Source organism: Ailuropoda melanoleuca, chromosome 10 (assembly GCF_002007445.2).
Source record: "Ailuropoda melanoleuca isolate Jingjing chromosome 10, ASM200744v2, whole genome shotgun sequence".
Lineage (NCBI taxonomy): Eukaryota > Metazoa > Chordata > Mammalia > Carnivora > Ursidae > Ailuropoda > Ailuropoda melanoleuca.
Window position 1 is genome coordinate 76,130,554 of NC_048227.1, and position 23,886 is coordinate 76,154,439.

The 23,886-nt window shown below is 36.5% G+C and overlaps 1 protein-coding gene across 5 annotated transcripts in view; it reads left to right on the forward strand.

The window, feature by feature from the left end:
* The window catches only part of LAMA2 (laminin subunit alpha 2), a 610,905-nt gene that overhangs the window by 261,447 nt on the left and 325,572 nt on the right, over positions 1-23,886 (forward strand). For all 5 annotated transcript variants that reach the window (XM_034669120.1, XM_034669119.1, XM_034669121.1 and 2 more), the window contains exons 5-9: positions 4,464-4,643; positions 7,945-8,034; positions 9,409-9,526; positions 16,119-16,297; positions 20,992-21,091. In XM_034669120.1, the coding sequence (XP_034525011.1) occupies positions 4,464-4,643; positions 7,945-8,034; positions 9,409-9,526; positions 16,119-16,297; positions 20,992-21,091 (667 nt within the window). The remainder of the gene's footprint in view (positions 1-4,463; positions 4,644-7,944; positions 8,035-9,408; positions 9,527-16,118; positions 16,298-20,991; positions 21,092-23,886) is intronic.

Sequence of the window (23,886 nt, forward strand, 5' to 3'; positions counted from 1 at the left end):
GAGCTTTGATGGGATCACTAAGTGAGTAAGTGTGGATAGAAAAGAAAAAAAGGCCCCAAACTCGGCACTGTTGTACTCCAGGATTAGAAAGTCAGGGAGGAGACAAGGGAGGTAGAAAGCAATGAAGGAGAGTGAGAAAGGTAGCCGGAGGGGTAGGAAGACCAGGACGGCATGGTGTCCTGGAAGTCATGGGAGTAATCTGTTGTTTTAAGTGCTACAAACAGAGTAAGTATGGTGAGGACTGGAAATGGATCATTTGGGGGTTTCTATTGACCAGCTGGAGGCAGAGCCAGAGCCAGAGCCTCTGCTCTGGGCTAGAAACACAGTGACAAATAACTGCAGTATCTCCTTTCCCTAAGCTTCACATGGCTCACCCCCTTTCTCCAAATATATGCTTTTTCCCCCTCACAGGATAAAATAAAATAAAAGTGATTAGGCTCCCTTTTCAAAGTTACTATGATCTTACGCTCCCTCTCTGAAATATTATATTAAGCATGGATTTAAGGGGTTCCCGCAAGTCTCAGCCACGTATTTCTATAAGATTCTTTGGCCACACCTGTAGACAGCTAATCTCATCCTACGCACAAGGATTTTCTTCCATCTCCTGGGATCCTCTCACGTTCAAGTTGTTGTACTTATGTCACTGGCACACTTAAAGACTGGTCATAAGCACGGGATTAAAAAATGTATGAAGAGAGTATACTACACAGCAAGTTGTCAGTGCTGCTCTCTTCCACTACTCATTTCCAAGTTTCTGATGATTATTAATGATCCTTAATGATCATTCTCACACCCATCCATTCACTCAATAACCTTGTATTATTGGGGAACACATTAGGACTGCAGCTAGCTCTTTTAGCAATCTCAAGTAGATGCAGTAATATAAATAGAAAAATGTGATAATTAGGGACAATTATACATACTAGAAAATTGATTATTTGCTGTGAAAACTATTTTTAAGTTGTAGTCTAATCATAAAAGTAAAAACGCCACAGAGGCGCAGAGGTCTTCTCCATCTGCAAAGGAAATATGATTTAAATAGTATGCTTACAACTAATAAAAACAGAATTATTTGGATGGATAGAGTATAATATTGATTTAGACATTTGGTCATAAAAAAGGATATTTCTCATGAGTTTTTATTTTCTTTTTATTTATCTGTGAAAACTAATTTCAAAGAAGAGTGTAATTTCAAAATCTAAAAAGCCGGCTGTTAATCAAGCTGATATTTTCAGTTGGAATGAATTCCTTTGACAGCATGAACATATACTCTCCAACATGTCTGTAATGGAAATCATTTCAGAAGACCCCAGACCGCCACAGACTTCCCACGGCCTCACAGCAAGGCTGCAGTGGTCTTAAGGACTGGCACTTTTCATCTTTTTGAAGATAGACACCCTCCGGTTGTGACCCCCCCCAGGAGATCAGGAAGTATGCTAAGCCATCCAGTGGGCTTGGAATTACACAGCAAAGTGCCAGTGGACATACCCTATCTAATATTAGGATTTATTTTGAAGGGAAGTAGGGAAAATGATGGAAGGAAGCTGACACAACATGGCCAAACATCTGGCTGGTTTTTTAGCCCAGAAACAGCTTGGGACTAACTATCCTCACAAGATCTCTTGGCAGAGTAGCTTGATGAAAATACCAAAGCTGTGAGGAGAAGCGTTCTTTTGCCGAATCCTTTATGTCGCTATCATATGGTTTATTCACCTAAATGAGAACATGTGTACCATTTTTTTTAAAGTTCCTGTATGTTTAAATGAGGAACATACTGATTCCGTGTACAGTACAGATATGGATCCCACAGCATTTACACCAAATAAACCTTAACAATTTTCAGAAACATTAGTCCTGGACATGTGGTGATGTCTTCTTTTCTTTCAAATAGCACTTCTGGAAGCAATAAAGGGAGAGCTTGATAAGATACAAACTTAAGCATGAATTCAAGGGCACTGGTGATTTCTTGGATGCCAAAGTCTCTAAGGGGAACTGATTTTAATGGCTTCATGCCTCTCTTCGTTCTATCTTTACATTTAATAGATACATTCTTACGTCATAGAGACAACTTAATTTTAAACATATTTCTGGCTCACCTGCTAGATACCAGACTGTGGAATATGCAAGACCTACTTAAAGCTTCTAGAATTTCCTACATTAGAGGGAGGGTATTCAGTATATTAAGATTCACTGTTTTAGAAGATTTTGCATTCTGTCATCCTCAAATGTGTTAAGTGAATTTATTCTCTACTAAATATCCAAGGTAGACTCAATTAGCTGGGACATTTTGTATTTTTATCCTGAACCATTTTGAGTTTATTCTTTGTGGCATCAGAATTAGTTTCTCATCTCAGAGTTTGCTATATTTATTTTTCTAGTGATTCAGTAGTTTATTGGCAGTCAGTTTGTAAAATCTCTCAGGGATTATCTAAATGCAGGATGTTAGGAATGGAAATCATTGCCTTTCCTGTCAAAAAACATAATTAACACACATTATTTGTCGTCTTGCAAAAGTGGATGAAAATTCCAGTGGGTGACCTCAAGTCATAGTTTCTCAGTGTATGTACAGACTGTCGTGTTCTGGGACAGCCCTCAGCCTAGCACACATTCTTCTCTTCTTGTATTCCTGTCTCTTTAGCCTCCTGTAAGTGTGTGTGTCTGACGTGTGTGTGTGTGTGTGTGTGTGTGTGTGTATATCTGTCTCCATGTGTACGTTTTCCATCTAAAAACTGCCAGTTTCAAGTTTTTTGAACAATTTTGATTTAATTTATCATATAGGGAATATTGCATTTACCAAGGAGAGAAAAAGTCAAAGTAGTGTACTTCTTCCTTTGCGTGTATCGAGAGTTAACTCATTCTTTTTATCATGCACACAATTCATTGTATAGATGTATGACATTAAGCCAGCCATACATTATTGATGGATAGTAGATTGTTTCCAGTCTTTTGCTATTACCAAAAAATGCCATAGGAAAAAAATATATGATATATGTAGGATAGTTCCCATAAGTAGAATTTCTGGGTCAAATTTTAGGCATTTGTAATGTTGATAGTTATTGCTGAATTCACCTCCATAGTGATTTGTGCCGCCCACACCTGTAAGTGTCTGAGAATGCCTGTATCTCCTTAGTCTTGCCATCAGGGAGTATGATAAGTATTTCGGAATTTTGACAACATGAAAAAATGGGAAAAGTTTATTACAGTATTTTAAATGAGGAGTCGTGGGGCACCTGGGTGGCTCAGTCAAACATCTGCCTTCAGCGCTAGTCATGATCTCAGTGTCCTGGGATCGAGCCCCGCATAGGGCTCCCTGCTCAGTGGGAGGTCTTTTTCTTCCTCTTTCTCTGCCCCCCCCAACTCATGCTCTATTTCTCTCTCAAATAAATAAAATAAAATCTTTAAAAAAACTTAAAAGAGCAGTCCTGTTATTATGAGTGAGGTTCACTGTCTTATCGGAAGCTTAATGGCCACTAATATTTATTTTTCTTTGAATAGTCCCTTTATATTTTTTTGTGTTTTTGTCTTAGTTGTTGGTCTTTTTTTGCTGTTGATTTATAGAAGCTCTTCAGGTATTAGGGAAATAATGTCTTTATCTGTAATAGGAATACTTTGGTTTTATCGGTTTTCCTTCATCAGAATTCTCTGTTCTCATGAGATGCCTGCAAGAGAATGTGGCCTTCGTGCACCTCTAGAGGGTAGTTCTTTGCTAATTTCTCCTTTTTTTACATGATTAGATTTTATTTCTTCTAGTGTTAATCGTGCTAAATTATTCTCCTAAAAAATTTACCATTCCATCCAGGTTTCAATGTATTTTCATAGAGTGTATTTTTCATAGAATATGCTAAATCCTTGGTAATTTTTTGTCTTCTTTATCAATTTCTAAAAGCCAAATAACAACAACAAAAAAAACCTTTTGAAATCTCTCACTGTGATTGTAGATTGTCTAGTTTTCTTCTAATGTGTCAATTTTGCTGTATGTATTTAAGGCTATATAATTAGATACTTTCAATCTTAGAAGTATTTTAAGTTCCTGTATTATCTGAAATTTTGTACCTTTTTTAAAAATCAAGTTTTCTGGTTTCCCACTATATACCAGATTCTTAAATAATTTTAGGGCATAACAATTTTCAGAAGAAGAATGACTGATTTGAGGTTTTATGGAAACCCTAGCAAAATCAAGTAGATGTAATGCCTTAGAACAAAAAAATATAGGGAATTGCAGTATATAGAGAATGCCTAAAATACAAACAAATGAATTACTTATACATTACTTATACATATATTAGGAGCTCCATAAGCTTGTTCAATTATTTCACTATATTCCAGTGAGTAAATATCAACCCGCATCTTACATTAGGAAATGTAAGGCTTGACTTTATTTTCTCAAGAAAAATCAGAAAAAGCCAGGTATTTTATTTTTGGTAAGTAACCTTAATTGTTAAATTATTTCCCACATTGTGTAGATTCACATCTCTTTGATCAATGGGAGACCAAGTGCCGATGACCCTTCTCCTGAACTGCTAGAATTTACCTCTGCTCGCTATCTTCGCCTGAGATTTCAGCGGATCCGTACCTTGAATGCTGATTTGATGATGTTTGCTCACAAAGACCCAAGAGAGATTGACCCGATTGTCACCCGAAGAGTAAGTTATGATGAATCTTATCGTGGCCTGTAAATGATATTGGTAATTGTTAAATAATTTTAAAAGATCTCGGGGCGCCTGGGTGGCACAGCAGTTAAGCGTCTGCCTTCGGCTCAGGGCGTGATCCCAGCGTTTTGGGATCGAGCCCCACGTCAGGCTCCTCCGCTATGAGCCTGCTTCTTCCTCTCCCACTCCCCCCTGCTTGTGTTCCCTCTCTCGCTGGCTGTCTCTATCTCTGTCAAATAAAGAAATAAAATCTTTAAAAAAAATTTTTTTTAAAGATCTCTTTCAGTGATTTGTAAGAGTGTTTGTTATCAGACTACAATTCAACATAACCCTCCTTTGTCCAAAGCCAAGCTTGGCCACTTCTTAGATATGTAACATTTATCAAACTTTTTAACAGTTCTAAACATGAATTTCCTCATTTGTAAAGGGAAGATTACAGTGCCTAGTTCATAATCTTATTTTTTTTAAGATTTTATTTATTTATTTATTTGACAGAGAGACAGCCAGCGAGAGAGGGAACACAGGCAGGGGGAGTGGGAGAGGAAGAAGCAGGCTCCCAGCGGAGGGGCCTGATGTGGGGCTCAATCCCAGAACTCCGGGATCACGCCCTGAGACGAAGGCAGACGCTTAACGACTGAGCCACCCAGGCGCCCCTCATAATCTTACTTTTGATGACTGAATTTGTTTTTGTCACTCTAGGTAATCTGTACTATTACCATAGTTGGCTCTGGGGCAGTAGCTGCAGGAAGTGCTGTAGCTTTGAGACATTTTTGGCCACAACCCACACTAAGAAATATATTTTCTACCATAACTCAGTATACACACACACACACACACACACACCTCAATATAGTTTATGTTAATGTGAATAGAATTATCTGGTGATGTTGTAGAAATGTAGATTCTGACTCTGACTCAGGAGGTCTAGGGCAGAGTTGGAAAATAATTCTAGCACATTTTTAGTTGATGTAAGTGTCGCTGTTCTGTGGACCATTTTGCCCAATCAAATAATTTAACTTTATGTTTCATTAATGAATCACAAGGCATAGTTTTAAAAAGCACTACTGGGCTGGGGGAATGGATTGTGTACACTGTTTTATTGTCTTTTATAAATAGACTATTGGGGGGGAAAAGGTGGTGACATCCCTTTTAATAGATTTTTGAAAACAGGAGCTAACAGAAGTGCTGTTTTCCAAAGTTAAACTAGAATTTATGGATTATGACATAGGGGATCAGTCCAGGTTACTAAAGTAATAATTGCCTTTCTTCCGACCTATTCCTCACCACAGTCACTAGTTTATGTCCCACTCCTTAGAGGCTGCTATAGAACCAAGACATTGTTATCAATTCAGTTACACATCCATAAAGCAAATCCATGCTTAACAGAATATCTGCTCTATGACTAGAGGTGAAGGTGGAAATGGGATTGTAGAGAGAAACGGAGATTGTGAGACACAGCACTTAATTCTAGAATGATGCACTTAGTTCTGAAAGGTCTGACTACTGCCTCCAGTTACAAATGGCTGAAGCCGCAGACTGAATATGGAAGGTCAGCACTTTTCACAGTTCATGAATACCCCTTACGTATATTTTCTTCTTACTACTTAACTTACCCGCACCTCACCACTCCATCCTCCCAAAAATAACTTTTAAAGTTTGATTATCCCCATACAACGCACGTTGGGTGTTTTAGTGCCCTGCATTTTCCAAACCTGAAATAACTTTATCTTGAGTTACATTTCAGCATATTGTAAATTATCTTATCCAGAAGTAATCATTATTTTACTGCAGTGTTTAAATTCTTTACTTGAGTAAAAAATCACTTTTAATTATAACTTTGGCGTGATTTAAAAATATACACCGAGGAAGATTGAGTAATTTTGAAGTGAAATTTAGTCTTTTCTGACAGTATATCTAACGGAGGAAAAAAAAATCAATGTAAATAAATATGTTCCTTTTATCATCTTTTGCAGAAGGCAGAGTGGGGGTTGGGATGCACATCTATTATTTATAACTTCATTGTACATGAGCATTTAAAATAGTGCAGTAAAATGCAACATAGAAATAAGCTTTTTGAAAGTGCTCGAGTTCAGTAAACACTACATATAAATTTAAATATGTAAAAATAGGATATTGAATTTCAGCTCTTCATGACTTAAAAGTGAAACATTACGCATTTATATTTAAAACAAATTTCCCAGTTTTAAAAGCATCTACAAAAGTACTGTATCAGCTTTCTGAGCAAATATCCCTATTCATATCTATATTATTAAGTGATGAAGTTAGTGAAAAGCAGACTTTTGCATTACCTAAACTTCTAGCAAGTTTCATCTCAAGTTTCAGGTCTAGGTATATCAAGTAAGAACAGTAACAAAAATATTATAAAAGATACTCTATGTAAACAACAAAGCAAACGGGGAAAAAATAAATGGAAAAAGGGAAATTGTAGCTAGGGAACTCAGATTTGTTTTCACCTACTTGTCCTTGCTGGGTTTTTTAATGTGAATAGTTGGAATAATAGAACTATGTACCACAGAGGTGGTTATTTGGATTCTATAAGACAATGTACTCTCACAGTTATAAAATGTTATATGCATATTAATTAAAAAATTTAAATAGTCCAGTACTATAATTGTAAATTATCTTTAAAAATAGGTGGGTAGCTTAAAATAATTAAAAACATAGCCCTATATTAATTTCAAATAGGAAAGTAATCACATGGGCATTTTAACATAAAAATGAAAAAAAAACAGCAAGTGTTCCAGCTCTGTAGTTTACTCCTTACATTATGTTAAATCAGTCTTGCAGTTCATTACTTTTTATTTCCTCTTAACATGGTTAAGACACGTTCTGTTATGAGCACGATTTCCTCTAAAGAGGTTGAGTTTCTTCAAATCCATCAAGGAAGACGTCCGCATATGATTAATGAACACTGAGCTTCCTGTAATGGTAATAAAGGAAGTTTTCTTTCACAAAACTACATAACACAACTTTTATGAAGAGTTATTGCCCTTACCAGCCCCTACCCACCATAACAACTTGCTTTCAATAATAAATAGGCTAGCATACACTTTGTCTGGGGGAAGGAAATTTCTCAAATGCCCACCAAATGTAAATCAGAGGCATTCTTTCTTGGGCTCTGATCACAGCACAAGGAGTTAACTTGCTCAGTTGTTCCCTCATGCCTCAAGCTGAAGGTGAAAGCAGAAAGTAACGTTTTTCAGCGAATGTTCCTTTTGTTGCTTACACCTTGCAGTCATCTTAACAGGATTTCTCTCTGGCTTGCTTTTTGCAGTACTACTACTCGGTCAAGGATATTTCGGTCGGAGGGATGTGCATCTGCTATGGTCATGCCAGGGCTTGTCCACTTGATCTGGTGACAAATGTATGTATATTTATAGGATACTTAGCAAAATGAAACTGAACTGTCAAATGCTTCATGAGCCGCTTTGCCGACAGGGATGCTGTGAATGGGTGTCAGGTCCCCGCTTAGACGGTGTAACAGAGAGCCATGCCAGGGTGAAATAGAGCTGGCAGTTAGGATGATAGACTTTGAAGTCAGCCACCACAGTATCAGAAAACAGATTAGTTTTTTTTTTTCCCCCAAAAAGGCTCCCAAACTGGTCTATCTATTTTGAAACCTCTCTAGCGATGACAGCCTGCTGTATGATTTAGCTTTAGAGACGGCCTGCCATCAATCAACCTGACCATTTCTTTGAAAAGTTTTCATCAAAAAAATTAATGCAAACAAATGAAAACTGCACATGAAGTAAATAGGAATGGCCGTGGAACAGGAGGCCGAGGTAGGGCCGGGGCGATACGGAGCGGGATTGAAGAGTGTATTCAAGAGAGTGATGAAACTGCCAGGTCAGAAAATGCTAGAATGCCTTTGGCTTGAATTTTTCATTAATGCCAATGTATTAAATAAGCATTACCTAAAAAGATGGTGAATGAACATCTATTTATCTCAGTCATAAACAGGTGAAATACAAAATCATCTATTGTATATTACAGGGAGAAAGGTAGTGAGTAGTAAGATCAGTGAACATAGTTACTTATGTACAGTTTTGTTTTTCCTCTAAAACTGTAATACAAATGGTATTTCTCTCAAAGCTGGTTTTCTGACTAATGCATCATAATATTACTACCTAGGGAAGGTTCAAATTTCCTGGCATATTCTAATGGGCAAGGTTGTGGTGCATCTCTCCACAGGGTGTGAGTGCTGTCTCTCCTGTGTTCCCCAAGCTGTGAGAGCACACAAGGCAGCCTTGCAGGCCAGTTTCACGCGATGAATTGGGCTGTACTCAGAGCACACACAGACAGGAGATTCAGTCCTGGGACATTAGATTTCTATTATACCATGGCTTTCGGTGCCTAGGGATCTATTCTCCTCTTTCCACACCCCTGAATGTTAACAGTACTTTGCCTCAAAGTGGACGCATCCAAACCAGAAAACCTATAGATCTCAGGAATCAGAGAAAGGAGTTCAGTCTTCAAGATCATTCTCAGTTGGGCCTAGACCCTCTTCCAGACCTGAGTCCAGTGATTCCAGAATAGTCTGGATCTCCTTAGGCTGGTGTTGGTCAAATATATCACTCGCAAGGCTGGTCCTTCCTCCTGTCCAGACTGACAGGAGTTTCACGTTTTGGCACACCGTCTCAAAGTTCTCTCTTTTCTTCTCTTCTACCTTCTGGGGAAGGCCCTTCCTCCAAGATTCCAAAGATACTAAAATTATGCTTTCCCCCCAATTTTTGACTAGAAATCCCGCTGCGAGTGTGAACATAATACGTGTGGTGACAGCTGTGATCAGTGCTGTCCGGGATTCCATCAGAAACCTTGGCGAGCTGGGACTTTTCTGACTAAAACAGAATGTGAAGGTATGTTCCTTAGAATCAACAACATATGTGGGTCTCCCTTTGTTGGGACTCAGGTACTGTCAGCATGTGGTGATTTTAGGTAAGTGCATGTTTCCAGTTTCTACATTTTATCCAAGGCACTAGCTGGTAGGCTCTTTTACCCTGCTGTTTTACTCAGTTTTGTTTTGTTTTTTAATTTGACAAATATTACTAAACACCTAGGCTTTACCACTGTGTGTGCATTACGAGAGATAGATAAAAGCATAGATAAAATGCTTTCACTATAAGCGTACTTTTTACAAAAATACACTTACTGTCATCAGAGTAATTCTCAAGCTTATGGCATTATATAAACACACACACACACACACACACACACTCCCCTAGGAATGCACATAAACACTCAGCAAAACCTACACTATATAGAGACTAATATTTAATATGTTGATATGTCTGTAAAATGGTTCTGAAACCAGTATAGCTCCAGATTCTTCTGCCTTCTCCCTTTGTAGCTCCTTTCCTAGTAAACAGCTTTTGTATATCAATCATCTAATAAGTGGAGGAAAAAAAAACAGAGGGGAGAGTTTATACCTTTCCAATTAGCACTATATCATTACCTAAAAAATGAAGCAAAAACACTCTGATACATTAGTTATACTTATTAAAGGGTGGTGGGTTTGGGCACAGTAACTGGGAAGAATATGAGAGAAAAAGGTAACAGAGAAGGCAAAAAAAATCAAATTTGTAGATAAAGAATATTTATTTTAATAGTAATAAATATTTTAAATGTATGGTTTCTCATTAATAACAGTAGAAGATGCTATTTTAGAAATGGCAGTAGTTGGGGCGCCTGGGTGGCAGCGGTTAAGCGTCTGCCTTCGGCTCAGGGCGTGATTCCGGCGTTATGGGATCGAGCCCCACATCAGGCTCCTCTGCTATGAGCCTGCTTCTTCCTCTCCCTCTCCCCCTGCTTGTGTTCCCTCTCTCGTTGGCTGTCTCTATCTCTGTCGAATAAATAACTAAAATCTTTAAAAAAAAAAAAAAAGAAATGGCAGTAGTGATAATCATTAGCATAAACTAGGCTGTGGCAACCAAGAAAAAAAGCTAGTAATAAAAAATAATAGAACAGGGGCGCCTGAGTAGCGCAGTCGTTAAGCGTCTGCCTTCGGCTCAGGGCGTGATCCCGGTGTTATGGGATTGAGCCCCACGTCAGGCTCCTCCGCTATGAGCCTGCTTCTTCCTCTCCCACACCCCTGCTGTGTTCCCTCTCTAGCTGGCTGTCTCTCTGTTACATAAATAAATAAAATCTTTAAAAAAATAATAGAACAATTGGCTGTGCAAATATGTGTCAACAGACAGTCATTAATACTTGAGTATCATTTTTGAAGACAACCCATATGGCCAGTTTTTTCAGAAGGGAGATACTCAAGAAGTGTAGCAGATAACTTTGTAGCCTAATATTGTCAACTGGCCCAACATGGTGACAGGGATACGAGAGAAACCTGTGTTCTGGAGATCTGCTCAGGCTAAGATGAGACCTAAAAACAAAGACTTGTGCTGAGCTATAAATCCAAACTAGCCGCGAAGCCCAATTCAATTGAATTCCGATATTAATATTTTAGTGAGTTCTAGCTACATTTTTTCAGTTCCACGGGTATATATGGCCCCCAAAACAGGTGTGGTAGACATTTTAAGCTAATACCAACTCTGTATATTTATTTAAAAATTTTTATCATGTATCATTTGTCAGACATTGTAGGTTCTTAAAACTTGAATCATAGCAAATGTTAATCATAAAATCTCCCAACCATGAAATATTTTCTTCAAGATTCAGATTCTGCATATGCTTTCAGTGTCTTGAGTCCCTCCATTTTCTGCACTCACCTTTTTTTAGAAAAGATTTACTTATTTATTTTAGAGNTGTAGGTTCTTAAAACTTGAATCATAGCAAATGTTAATCATAAAATCTCCCAACCATGAAATATTTTCTTCAAGATTCAGATTCTGCATATGCTTTCAGTGTCTTGAGTCCCTCCATTTTCTGCACTCACCTTTTTTTAGAAAAGATTTACTTATTTATTTTTTTTATTTTATTTTTTNGAGGAGGGAGGGGCCGAGGGAGAGAGAGAGATTCCCAAGCCAACTCCATGTTAAGCACTGAGCCTGATGCAGGGCTCTATCTCACGACCCTGAGATCATGACCTGAGCCCAAACCAAGAGTTGGTACTTAATCGACTAAGCTACCCAGGCGTCCCCCCCCTTTTTTTTTTTTTGCCTTTAGATTTGTGTCTGCCTGGTTGTGAAGATGTTTTGTTAGAAATCACCCATTGTTACTGAGTAGTATCTGCAGAAATGGGCCACCAACACCCACTGTGGTAAAAGGGGCAACCAGAGGCCAGCTTTGTTTTCTTCCTGTCTCCCTACCCCGTTCCTGACCCTACCCCATCCCTCAGGTTCTCCACAGCTTCTCCCAGTGAGAGCAGACATTCATTCCTAAGAGCGCATTTAAGTGAAATGCCGCTCATGTTCTCAAACTTTTTAAAATTTAATGATATGTCTTTTCCTCTGGTAGAATATCAGCCATCAACAAGTGAGAGTAGCATTTGAGGGCGGGAATTCTCCCTGTTGCCCCTAACATTGTCACACAGTTATAATTCTGTAAAGTAGATTTGCGAAATCCTTCACCAGTCTCCACTTGTGTTTATATGTTTACACAAGGAAACAAAAAGTATAGCTCAAATCTGTGAGCAACAGGGATGGGCAAAACAGCACGAAAGCAGATTGCCACTTGTTACTATATACGTTTTTTTAAATAGTGGAATTCTGAAACAATTATCATTTCTCATGGGACAGATGGGAGGCTGTATTTCCAAATGGAAAAAAACTGTTTTTCTTTTTTACCCACAAATTAAAGATAGGAATCCAAACCATAAATCCTTGCATAAATATCATGCTTTTGGCAATGTATGCATTCCTAAAAGCTTACATGAAAATTTCCTTTTCCAAGTTGAATTGTGTTCCAATCACCTTCACATTAGGAAAAACCCTTCTGTAACATGACAAATCCTTCTATAAAATGAATAATTGCCTACTAATTCATTTGAGTTTAATTTGGATTTTCATCAATCTGGCTTCCTTAAGGCAGGATACATCTCTAAAACGCAAAGAATATTTCTTACCTTGCAAAGCCTGTACTAAAGACTGTTTCTTTTCTTTTCTTTTTTTTTAAAGATTTATTTATTTATTTATTTGACAGAGATAGAGACAGCCAGTGAGAGAGGGAACACAAGCAGGGGGAGTGGGAGAGGAAGAAGCAGGCTCACAGCAGAGGAGCCTGATGTGGGGCTCGATCCCATAACGCCAGGATCACGCCGTGAGCCGAAGGCAGACGCTTAACCGCTGTGCCACCAGGCGCCCCTAAAGACCGTTTCTATCATGTGTCTTGGACATTCTGTGAAACAGCGAACTGCTGATGGCAGAGCGAAAAATTGCTCTTTGTTGAGTGGGTACCATCCGTGTTCTCTGAGGCTATAAATGGGTAGTTGTGTAGGTGCGGGGCCTTTAAACAGCCTTGGGAGCTGGAGGCAGGGGGCCCTTACTGCATGCATGGTCTGTGAAAATCAGGGCTTCCCAAGCATCAATGTTTTACCTACATTAGCTCACGGTTATAAATACTAAATCTAAATAATGAGAATCAATGTGCATTCCTCTATATTTCCCCTCTACTTACACCGGAAGCAGAAATCTTGCCTGTTTCTTGCAATATATTTTTACAACAGGTTTTTTAAGAATTCTTGTGTATTGTCCTAAAGATATAAAACTGCTTATAATGCCTAGTGATTATGACTACAGGTTCCCTAGAATACAGTTTGAAAACTTTCCATCAGTTTAGCAAGAATCCTGTATTCAAAACGAAAGTCAACGGACCAGGGAGGTATTTGCTACAAACACGACAAGGAGATNAGGCAGGGGGCCCTTACTGCATGCATGGTCTGTGAAAATCAGGGCTTCCCAAGCATCAATGTTTTACCTACATTAGCTCATGGTTATAAATACTAAATCTAAATAATGAGAATCAATGTGCATTCTTCTATATTTCCCCTCTATNGTGGGGCTCGATCCCATAACGCCGGAATCACTCCCTGAGCCGAAGGCAGACGCCCAACCGCTGTGCCACCCAGGCGCCCCAGGAGATAATATTCTTACTATATTAAGATGTCTTCGATAGCAATAAGAAAAAATTCAATAAACCAGTTAAAAATGAGCAAAGATTAAAACAGGCATTTCTCAGAAAAAGAAAAGACTTAAAACCATCTAAAGAGGTTATCACACTTATTCATAATTAAAGAAGTACCAATTAAAACAATGAAAATACTCTTTTCAACTTATCAAAGCTTATCATTCATTCACCCAACAAATACCTGAATGCTTACTATGTCCAGAATTAAATAAGAGGGTTGATAATACACAGTGTTGGTGAGGCTACTGTTAAAGTTTTATCATTTCTATTGGAGGGAGAGTTTTCTGACATAGCATTTTTGGAGGGAAATTTTTCACGTTCATTGAAGTTAAGATTTGACTAGAAATTATACTTGTAGGATTTTAGCCTATAGACGTTGTTGTATAGCTGTACAGAGCTCATTATGACTCTCATGAGAACACAATGGCTACTACCACTGCTTCCAACATTTATGCAGCTGAGTGTTTCCCCATGTCCCAGCCATGCCACTGGGTGTTTTGCATTCTCACAACACCCTTAAGAGGGAAGCACCAAAATGACACCAAGACACTGACGCCTGGTGGCTCAGTCAGTGAAGCGTCTGCCTTTAGCTCGGGTCGTGGTCCCAGGGTCCTGGGATCGACCCCCATGTCAAACTCTCTGCTCAACAGGAAGCCTCCTTCTCCCTCTCCTTTTGCCTGCTGCTCCCCCTGCTTGTGCGCTCTGTTTCTCTCTCTCTTTCATTCTGTCAAATCAATCAATCAATCAATCAATCAATCTTTTAAAGAAATGACACCAAGATTTAAATTTTCTTCTCAGAGTCACTCATCTGGCAAATGGGAAGCAGTATGACATTAGAATCCCCGATCCTCCCATACCTCCTTGGTCTTCTAGGATGTACTCAATGTAACTTATAAAGGAGAAATCTGGAAACAATATAATTATGCATTAATAGGGATCTGTTAAACACCCCATTCAAGAAGTACACTGTGTGGCCTTTGGAGAAACATGCTAATAGAGAAAGAACTATGCTATTTACTATTAGTAAAATTTGAAAATAGTTCAGAACAGTTTATAAATGGTTCCCTTTGTGGGGGGAAAAAAGACTAAGCTGTGTGCCCCACACATGAACCCATATACACACGTACCCCCCCAACACATATATGTGGAAATCCATGTAAGAACATCTAAGAAACTCAGCATCTGTGGAAGGACATTCTGCATAATATATCTTTTTCCCTAGTTCCCATCCTAAAATAAATTTTACTCATTTTCTTAAAGCCTTTCTCAGTTCTTTCTGGGGGAATAATTTTTTCACATCTCTGAACTCCTATAATATGACATGAAATAGAAAAGGAGGAGGAAGAAGGGAAGCGAATAGGAAGACGAGGTGGATCAAGGGGGAAGGGGGTAGGAAAAATCAAGAACTTATTTACAAAGCATTATGCTAATGATTCTACAGGCATTTTCTCACTAACACTTTTAAATATTCCTATGGTAATTACTATTGACCTTTCCATGTTTATGGAAACTGAGCCTTAGTGAAATTAAGAAGGTCCCTACATCACATGACTACTAAGTACTAGATAGATAAGACTGGTGCAAAACTGTAATCTCAGCCACGAAGCAAACCAGCTCTCATTTTGCCCTGATTCCTTGGCACTTATCATACAGTTCATCTCTCTTATCAGATAGAACTTGAAGGGGTTAGCCCTGTAGACTCAGGAGCCTGATTTCTGAGTGAGGTTGGTAAGACTGATTTGGTTACCTTCTACAATTTCTTCACTTCTCTTTGTCTCAGTCCCTGATAGATGAAAAGAGGTTAATGTGAGTCCCTAACTCATAAAGGTACTTTGAGAATTAAAATCAGTGGCAATAAATATAAAACACAACCGAACATAGCATATAAAAAACCCCAAGTTTTAGTTATTATCAGAAGCACAAAAAAGGAACTATGTCCTAAGTGTCCATTTTTACCCATAGGATCGAACACTGAGATTCACATATAATAATGATCCACCGCAGATTACCTGGATAGTAATCATTCAGTGCCATAGTTCAATAATTTATTGTTTGTCATAATAGGAGATTATGGGTTGAACCATGAGAAATTTCCGTTTTGTAAGATAAAATCAATCAACTATTGGCAATTTCATATGATTCAGCTTAATTTATAGGTTTTAATTATTTCAAGTTCCATTAAAAAGTATGAATTTATTAATATAGTCAATAAATTCACATACTTTCTAGATAGTTTTGTACTGATTACATATATATGCTAATGTAATATAATTTCTCACAGAGTACAAAAATCTATTATATAACAGAAAATGATTTTTAACTATATCTGAAACCTGAAATTAATGTTAATGAATTTATTTTTCCCTAATGCAGCATGCAATTGTCATGGGAAAGCTGAAGAATGCTACTATGATGAAAATGTTGCCAGAAGAAATCTGAGTTTAAATATACATGGAAAATACATTGGAGGGGGTGTGTGCATTAACTGCACCCAGAACACTGCTGGTATAAACTGTGAGACATGCATTGATGGTTTCTTCAGACCCAAAGGGGTAAAGTATGCTTTTTCTTTTACGAAGTGTTATTTTTTGCCTTATCATACAGAGATGTATTATATGGAAAAATAGTTTTGAAAGCTTCTCTGAACAGTTTGATTGCAAATTCTAGGAGGTGACTGGACGTGTTTCAAAATGGAAACTGGATAAATCTTTGAGGATGTGGTATAAAACATTTCCATCTCTCCAGAAAATTCCATTGTGCCCCATTCCTGTTAATCCTCACCCCTTGGCAAACTGATTTTTAGAACGCAAATTAGTTCTGCCTCTTAGTGAATTTCATAAAAATGAAATCATCATATGAATACAATTTTGTTTTCCTTCTTTCACTCAATATAACATTTAAAGAGTTATCCATGGTGTGTTTATCCGCAGTTCTTTTTTTAAAAAAGATTACCGAATATTATTCCTTTGCAGGAGCGTACTGCAATTTTTAATCCATTCTGTTGGTAGATATTTGTGTCATTTTCAGTTTTTGATGAGCTCCTACAAAACACCGCTTATATTAAATAAAACATGACCACAGGAAGACTTATATTTTATGTGTTTTCTGTGGTCAAGTTTTATTTACATTGCTTGCATGAGTATCCAGGGATAGAATACTTGTTTTATAGGATATTTGTATGTCTGACTTTAAAAGAAACTACCAACGTTTTGCCAAATTAGTAACAATATTTTACATGTTCACCAAAAATGTGCGAGTTCCAGTTCTTCCATATCATTTCTAATATTCGGTATTGACTGTCTTTTTGAATTAGCTGTTCTAGTGTGGGTGCCGCAGGTGTGGCGAGCGGGTATTTGGCAATCACTAAGTCATTCCCATTAATGCTTGGTGCTATCACAGATCTTCTATTATAAATTTACAGCTGACCCCATTTTGGATTTAATTTTCATATTAAGGGCTTATTTTCTGTTCCTGTATCTTGTCTTGTAAAGTTTCCCTTCAAGCCAAGGTAATTTTTTTTTTATTCCGGAAACATTCTTAGCTTTTAGATCTATGACCCATCTCAGCAAATCTTTTTGTGTGGTATAAAATAATGATTGAGATCTATATGGTTAACCTGTTGTTCCAGAACCTTTTTTTTTTTTTTTTAAGTACTTCTTTTCCTCCTTTCAGTTGCTTTGAGGCAGGATGCCTGAGTGGCTCAGTCAGTTAAGTGTCTGCCTTTGGTTGAGGCCATGATCTCAGGGGTCCTGGGGTGGAGCCCTGCATCTGGCTCCCTGGGTCCCAGGAGCCCGGAGCCTGGTTCTCCCTCTCCCTCTGCTGTCACTCCCCATTGCTTGTGCACTCGCGCTCTCTCTGAAATAAATAAATAAAATCTTTAAAAATAAATAAATAAATAAATTGCTTTGAGGTATTTTTGCAATTCATGTGGTTTGATTGTGTAGGTCAATTTCTGCAGGTCAATTTCTGGAGCCCTAGTTCTGTCCCATGGATTTATTTGTCCATCCTTGCATTAATAGCACGCTATCTTGATTACTTCAGCTTTAATAAGCCTAGAATTCAGAAACATAAGTGCAGTAACTTTATATTTCCTTTTGAAGTTTTTTTGGACATAATAATTTCTTTATATTCTTATATAAATTTTAGAATGAACTTGTCAATGACAGTTGAGATTGTTGTATAGAATCTAAATACAGATATGGAGAGAACGAATGCTAATATTGAATCTTGTAATCCGTGAATATAGCAGGTCTCTCCAATTATTTGTATCTCCTTTAAATATTCACAACAGTGTTTTTAGTACAGAGATCTTCCATGTCTTTTGTTAATTCTCAGTGTATTTATGTATTATTGTAAACATTATGTATTTTGTAAACATTGTAAAACATAATTTAAAAATTGTTTAATGTTATTATCATCAAGATTTCCGAATATTGATCTTAAATCCTAACCTAAGTTCCTTTATTAGTTCTAGTAGTTTTAAACTAGATTATTTAGAGGCTTGCTTTACACTGTGTTAGGGAACATTAACAGAAAGCTCAAGGTGGTTGTCTAATCTTGCTAACTTGGTTGAGAATTCCAATCTCTGCTTACTTTATGGTATTCAGACCTGAAAACTCTACTCACATCATTGAGCTTTCCAGCTGTTACTTTCCACTGGATTCCTTGGAGTCTCCTGAGTGGGTGTACTATTAAGGGATCAGTTAAGCCTTTGAAAGGTGTTGATATGCAGATTTTGGTGCTCCCCATCTCTGAACATAGATCTCAGCTAGTATTTTTTTTCTTTCAAACCTCAAATTCTTCCAAGTTCTGTTTTACTTTCATATTTTGTCCAGAATTAATATTTGTTATCTGAGAGTAGATTGGACCATATGAGACACCGCCATTACTGAACCTGGAAGCTTCGTGTTTTTATTACAAGTAATTTAAGTGAATCAGAGCCTAGAATATGGTGTCTTAATACTTATAAGAATATTTATGCTACACTATATGTTAAAAATTCAAATCTCTCAAGTGCCTAATGTTTGGGTAGAAGTCCATTTCATTTTTTTTTTAAGATTTATTTATTTATTTGAGAGAGAGACGGAGCACTCGAGCAGAGGGAGGGAGAGAGGGATAAGGAGAGAAGCAGACTCTCCATGAAGCATGGAGTCAACACAGGACCCTGAGAGCATGACCTGAGCCTAAATCAAGAGTTGGACGCTCAACTGACTGAGCTACCCAAGGGCCCCAGAAGTCCATTTCATTTTTATAAAGATATAAAAAGAAAATTTTTTTTGCATTGCAGTTTTCAGCTAAATAACATCTCTACAATATTTTAAAAATCATTGTCCTAAAATCTGATTTAAGATTTATATAGTAAATCCACATATTTCATATTGAATATTATAATGAAATGTTTGAGAACTAATTAGTAATCTGAATTATTTTGAGAAAATTAAAAATCATATGCAAAATTGATGTATTTATAGGATCTCATGTTAGAAAGATTCCTGGTCAGCAATCGGGCAGATTTCCCCAATTACCACAAAGAGGGATAATGCATTAGAGACTTTGATTTACTCAAGCTCATCATTGGAATCATAAACCATATTTATTACAGCCAAGATCTCATTTAAAATAAACTTTTTGTCTTTTGTCTACAGAGGGTTTTGGGTTTGGTTTTTTTTTTTTTTTTCATTTTTTGTTTTCATGTCTTGGTGTTTTTTTTTTCTAGGGAGAGAGACCTTCTCCCATACCTACTCTGAAACTGTTACTCATACTTCAAGCTTCAGTCTAAATGTCACTTCTTTTGTGAAACATTGTTGACTTCATTTTGTGGTGTTATTACTCCCTCCTCTTTTGTGCCCTAATGCTCTGTTTGTATGTCTATCACTTGGCACATTCTATTTAATCAATGTCTTTCAAGCCTGCTATTCCTGTAAGCTTATGTAAGGCAGACATCAGGCCTTACCTATCTGTGCTTTGCACAGTTCTTACTTCATCCTGGGGAATGAATAAATGTGTCTTACATGATGATTTTAAAACTTATCTGTGAATATAGTTGATTGATATTCTATCAGACATGTAAATAACTCTAGTTATAACACTTTGATTTATATTAGTAAACAAGTTTCCATTTATAGATTAAACATAGATATATACATATGGATAGCTGTATTTTGTGGGGGAAAATATGCGTATTTATATGAATAGATTTGTTTATATGTAGAGAGACACAGCATGTGCACAGTATTTAGGTACAACATAGGCAAATTTTTTTTTCTTCTTATCCTATTGCATCTGGAAAACAAGTGTTGTAATTACAGCATATTATCACAGTCTAGGTTTGTTTAATTAAAATATTTTAACATTAAAATTAGTTGTATTGAATGTTTAATGTACCTGAGGAATCTTATCAGATCCTTTATGTGTTCTTCCTTTTAATTTTAGATTAATAACATCACTATAGTTGCTATTGACGTCCTCATATCACAAGGAAGTAGAGCAGTGACGTGAGGCCACACAGCTAGTCAGCAGCCACAGTAGATGTGAGCTCACGTTTTCCTACACTGTTTGCGCTTGGCTGATGCTGCCTCCGCAGGAAGCCAAATGTTTAATTTGCCTACTTTAATATTATCTTTTTTTCAGCACCAAATATAAATTTCTATTTAATTAGTCACATCATGATCAATGTGAACAGACTTCCTAAAAGATAAATTTGGGGAAATTACTAATTTTGAACTATGCTGCAAGAAAAGAAAAACATACGCAAAAAAACAAGCAGAAGGATTTTTATTAAGGAATACATATTAGAGACTGTCAAGTAAATATTGCTATTTTTGTTTATTATAATGATACTGTGATTGTAAAAGAAAGATGGATCCTGAAATGTGTAAGGATTAGAATACTCTGTCTGCAATTTTCTTTCAACTTCAGCAAAGAATGGATAATGATTGAACTCATGTGGCAAAATCTTGATAATTGTTGAATATAGGTAGCAAATAAATAGAAGTATATTGTACTATCTTCTTTACATTTGTGTATCTATTCAGAAGAAAGGGAATTAGAAATTGCAAATATATATTAAAGATAATTTCCTATATTACTTTCTCAATATAATTTATTATGATATAATTATTAGAATATTTCAATTATTACAATATAATTTATTATTAAATTTATTTTGTCCTTAAAATTTTGCTAGATTGAAACATATTGATGCTTTTATTACATTTGACTAAGAGCCTTTTAATATTCTTGTTAGGTATCTCCAAATTATCCAAGACCATGCCAGCCATGCCATTGTGATCCAATTGGTTCCTTAAATGAAGTGTGTGTGAAGGATGAAAAACATGCTCGACGAGGTGAGAGCCATAGCAGAGAGCTGTTATTCTGATAAAAGGACAATGGAAGCCAGATATGATTATTTTTAGGGTAACATTTTGCAGTAAATTTCATTCACTTAATAATATATCTATCATATCTATCAATATTCCCTCTAGGAAGCAGTTTTTTATTCATCTCAATAATTATTTTCCTATTAATCAATTACAATTAATTATGCTTTAAAAGCAAAAAGAGTTGAATATTTTGCATTATATGCATATATACGTATATTCATATATACGTATTTACATATCTATGCATATCGCTCTTCTGGTCAATCAGAAACCTGTGACGTATGTAATTTTTAAATGTCTTGTTTATTGAATTGTTTTTTGTAGTTTCTGTGGTTTCCAGCGTGAAAAGACTGCATTCACTGAGGGATGTGTGTGCTGCAGTGGGAGGAGAGAACAGACATCACACGCTGAGATGTAGTCAATAGTATAGAAAGCAAAATGTATACATAAAGGACTAAAAATAGGTAGTAGTCATGAGTTAATGAAGGGAAAGAGGCTGACAGAAATTTAAGCCAAATACTTTCTTTGAGGATTGAAATTCATGATGAACTCCAAACATTGAAGAATCAAATGCCAAAAGAACTCCTTGATGTTGTTTGCTTGCCAAAGTTAAGTAGAACATTAGGACGTATCTGAAACAGTTTCTGTATATCGCAAAGAGTGGATTCTTCTCTTAGGAAAGACTAAAATAAGTCATGGCTACAATATAGGGTTTTTCCTCCACTGGCTTTCAAGTTAAAACACTGGCAATGTTTCTCTGGCACAGGGTAGCTTACCTGTTTTCTTTATAAAACTGTAAAATTATCAACGTGAGCTCTACAATCTTAAAAGATTAAAACTCTGATTATTTTAAATCTTGTATGGTGAAATATTGAGGTCATTTTTCATATTATGGCCCCTTATCTTTTTTGTAGTAACAACTAAATCATGTTATTTTCAGTAATATCATTTAATTTTTTTCTGCACTTTTTAATTTTTTAAATTTTTGTACATTTTAAGGAAATATATTATTTTTGAAAATGCAATAAAATATTGAAAAGTAGAAGAATAAGCATACAATGCAGTAGTAATTCATCATAAATACTCTTATTAACATGTGTGTGTTAACTTCACATAATGAATTTTTCCCCAAACTATTGAGAGTTTCTCTAAAATCTGGTTTTGACACCTGAATAGTATGTCGTTATGTGGATATACCATAATATATTTACCCACTCAACTTTATATAGCTATTGAGATTGTTTCTAATTTTGTTTATTATAATCAATGTTTTAGTGAAGATATTTGTGTATAAATATTATTCAATTATTATAAAAGCCATACATAGTAAATATAAAATTTTAACAGTAAGGAAGAGAATAAAATAAATAGCAATAGTATTCTCTTCAATTTATTCATCCCCCAATCTCACTTCCAAATTTAATCACATTGAGCCATTTCTTCTATTAAGTTCTGGAGAAACTTATCTTCCAAACAGTATCTAAATAATATTCTTACTACTTTCATCACCATTAAATATTGCCTACTGACTCTCCATTGTAAAAGACAAATGTTTCATTCACACTACTTCCCTCCTTCTCTCCATTATTCAGACATTTTTCTTATGTATGGTATCTTTATCATGTTAAATAAAAAGTTGAGTCATTATTTTATGATCCACTAAGTTTAGACTCCTCTTTTGAGATCCTACTATGTGCAAGTCCCTATACTCACTTCTGATCTTCCAACTCACTTGACAATATCTGTCAATTGCATCTTTATCTTTTCAAAGATCGTACAGTTATATTTAATTTGAGACCTGATTAATTCTTCTAATTTTAAAATTGAAATGTAATAATCAAAATTTATAATATTATAATTAGATATATATTATTCAGTATAAACCTGGGTTACAAAATTAGGCACATTCCCATGATACATTCTTTTTATAATTTTTATTTTGTTATATTAGTCACAATACAGTACATCCCAGTTTTTGATGCAATGTTTCATGATTCGTTATTTGCGTATATCACCCCATGCACCATGCAATATGTGCCCACCTTAATACCCATTCCCGGCCTATCCCAATCCCCCACCCCCTCCCCTCTGAAGCCCTCAGGTTGTTTCCCAGAGTCCACAGTCACTCATGGTTCATTCCCCCTTCTGTTTACCCCCCCTTCCTTCTTCCATTCCTTCTCCTAATGATCTTCCTATTTCTTATGTTCCATAAATGAGTGAAACCATATGATAATTGTTTTTCTCTGCTTGACTTGTTTCACTTAGCATAATCTCCTCCAGTCCCACCCATGTTGCTACAAATGTTGTGTAATCGTTCTTTCTGATGGCTAAGTAATATTCCATTGTATATATGGACCACATCTTCTTAANACAAATGTTGTGTAATTGTTCTTTCTGATGGCTAAGTAATATTCCATTGTATATATGGACCACATCTTCTTAATCCAGTCATCTGTTGAAGGGCATCTTGGCTCCTTCCACAATTTAGCTATTGTGGACAATGCTGCTATGAACATTGGGGTGCATATGGCCCTTCTCTTCACTGCATCTGTATCTTTGGGGTAAATACCCAGTAGTGCAATGGCTGAATCATAGGGTAGCTCAATTTTTAACTTTTTAAGGGACCTCCACACTGTTTTCCAAAGGGGCTATACCAACTTGCATCCCACCAACAGTGTGAGAAGGATACCCTTTCTCCACATCCTCTCCAACATTTGTTGTTTCCTGCCTTGTCAATTTTGCCATTCTAACTGGCATAA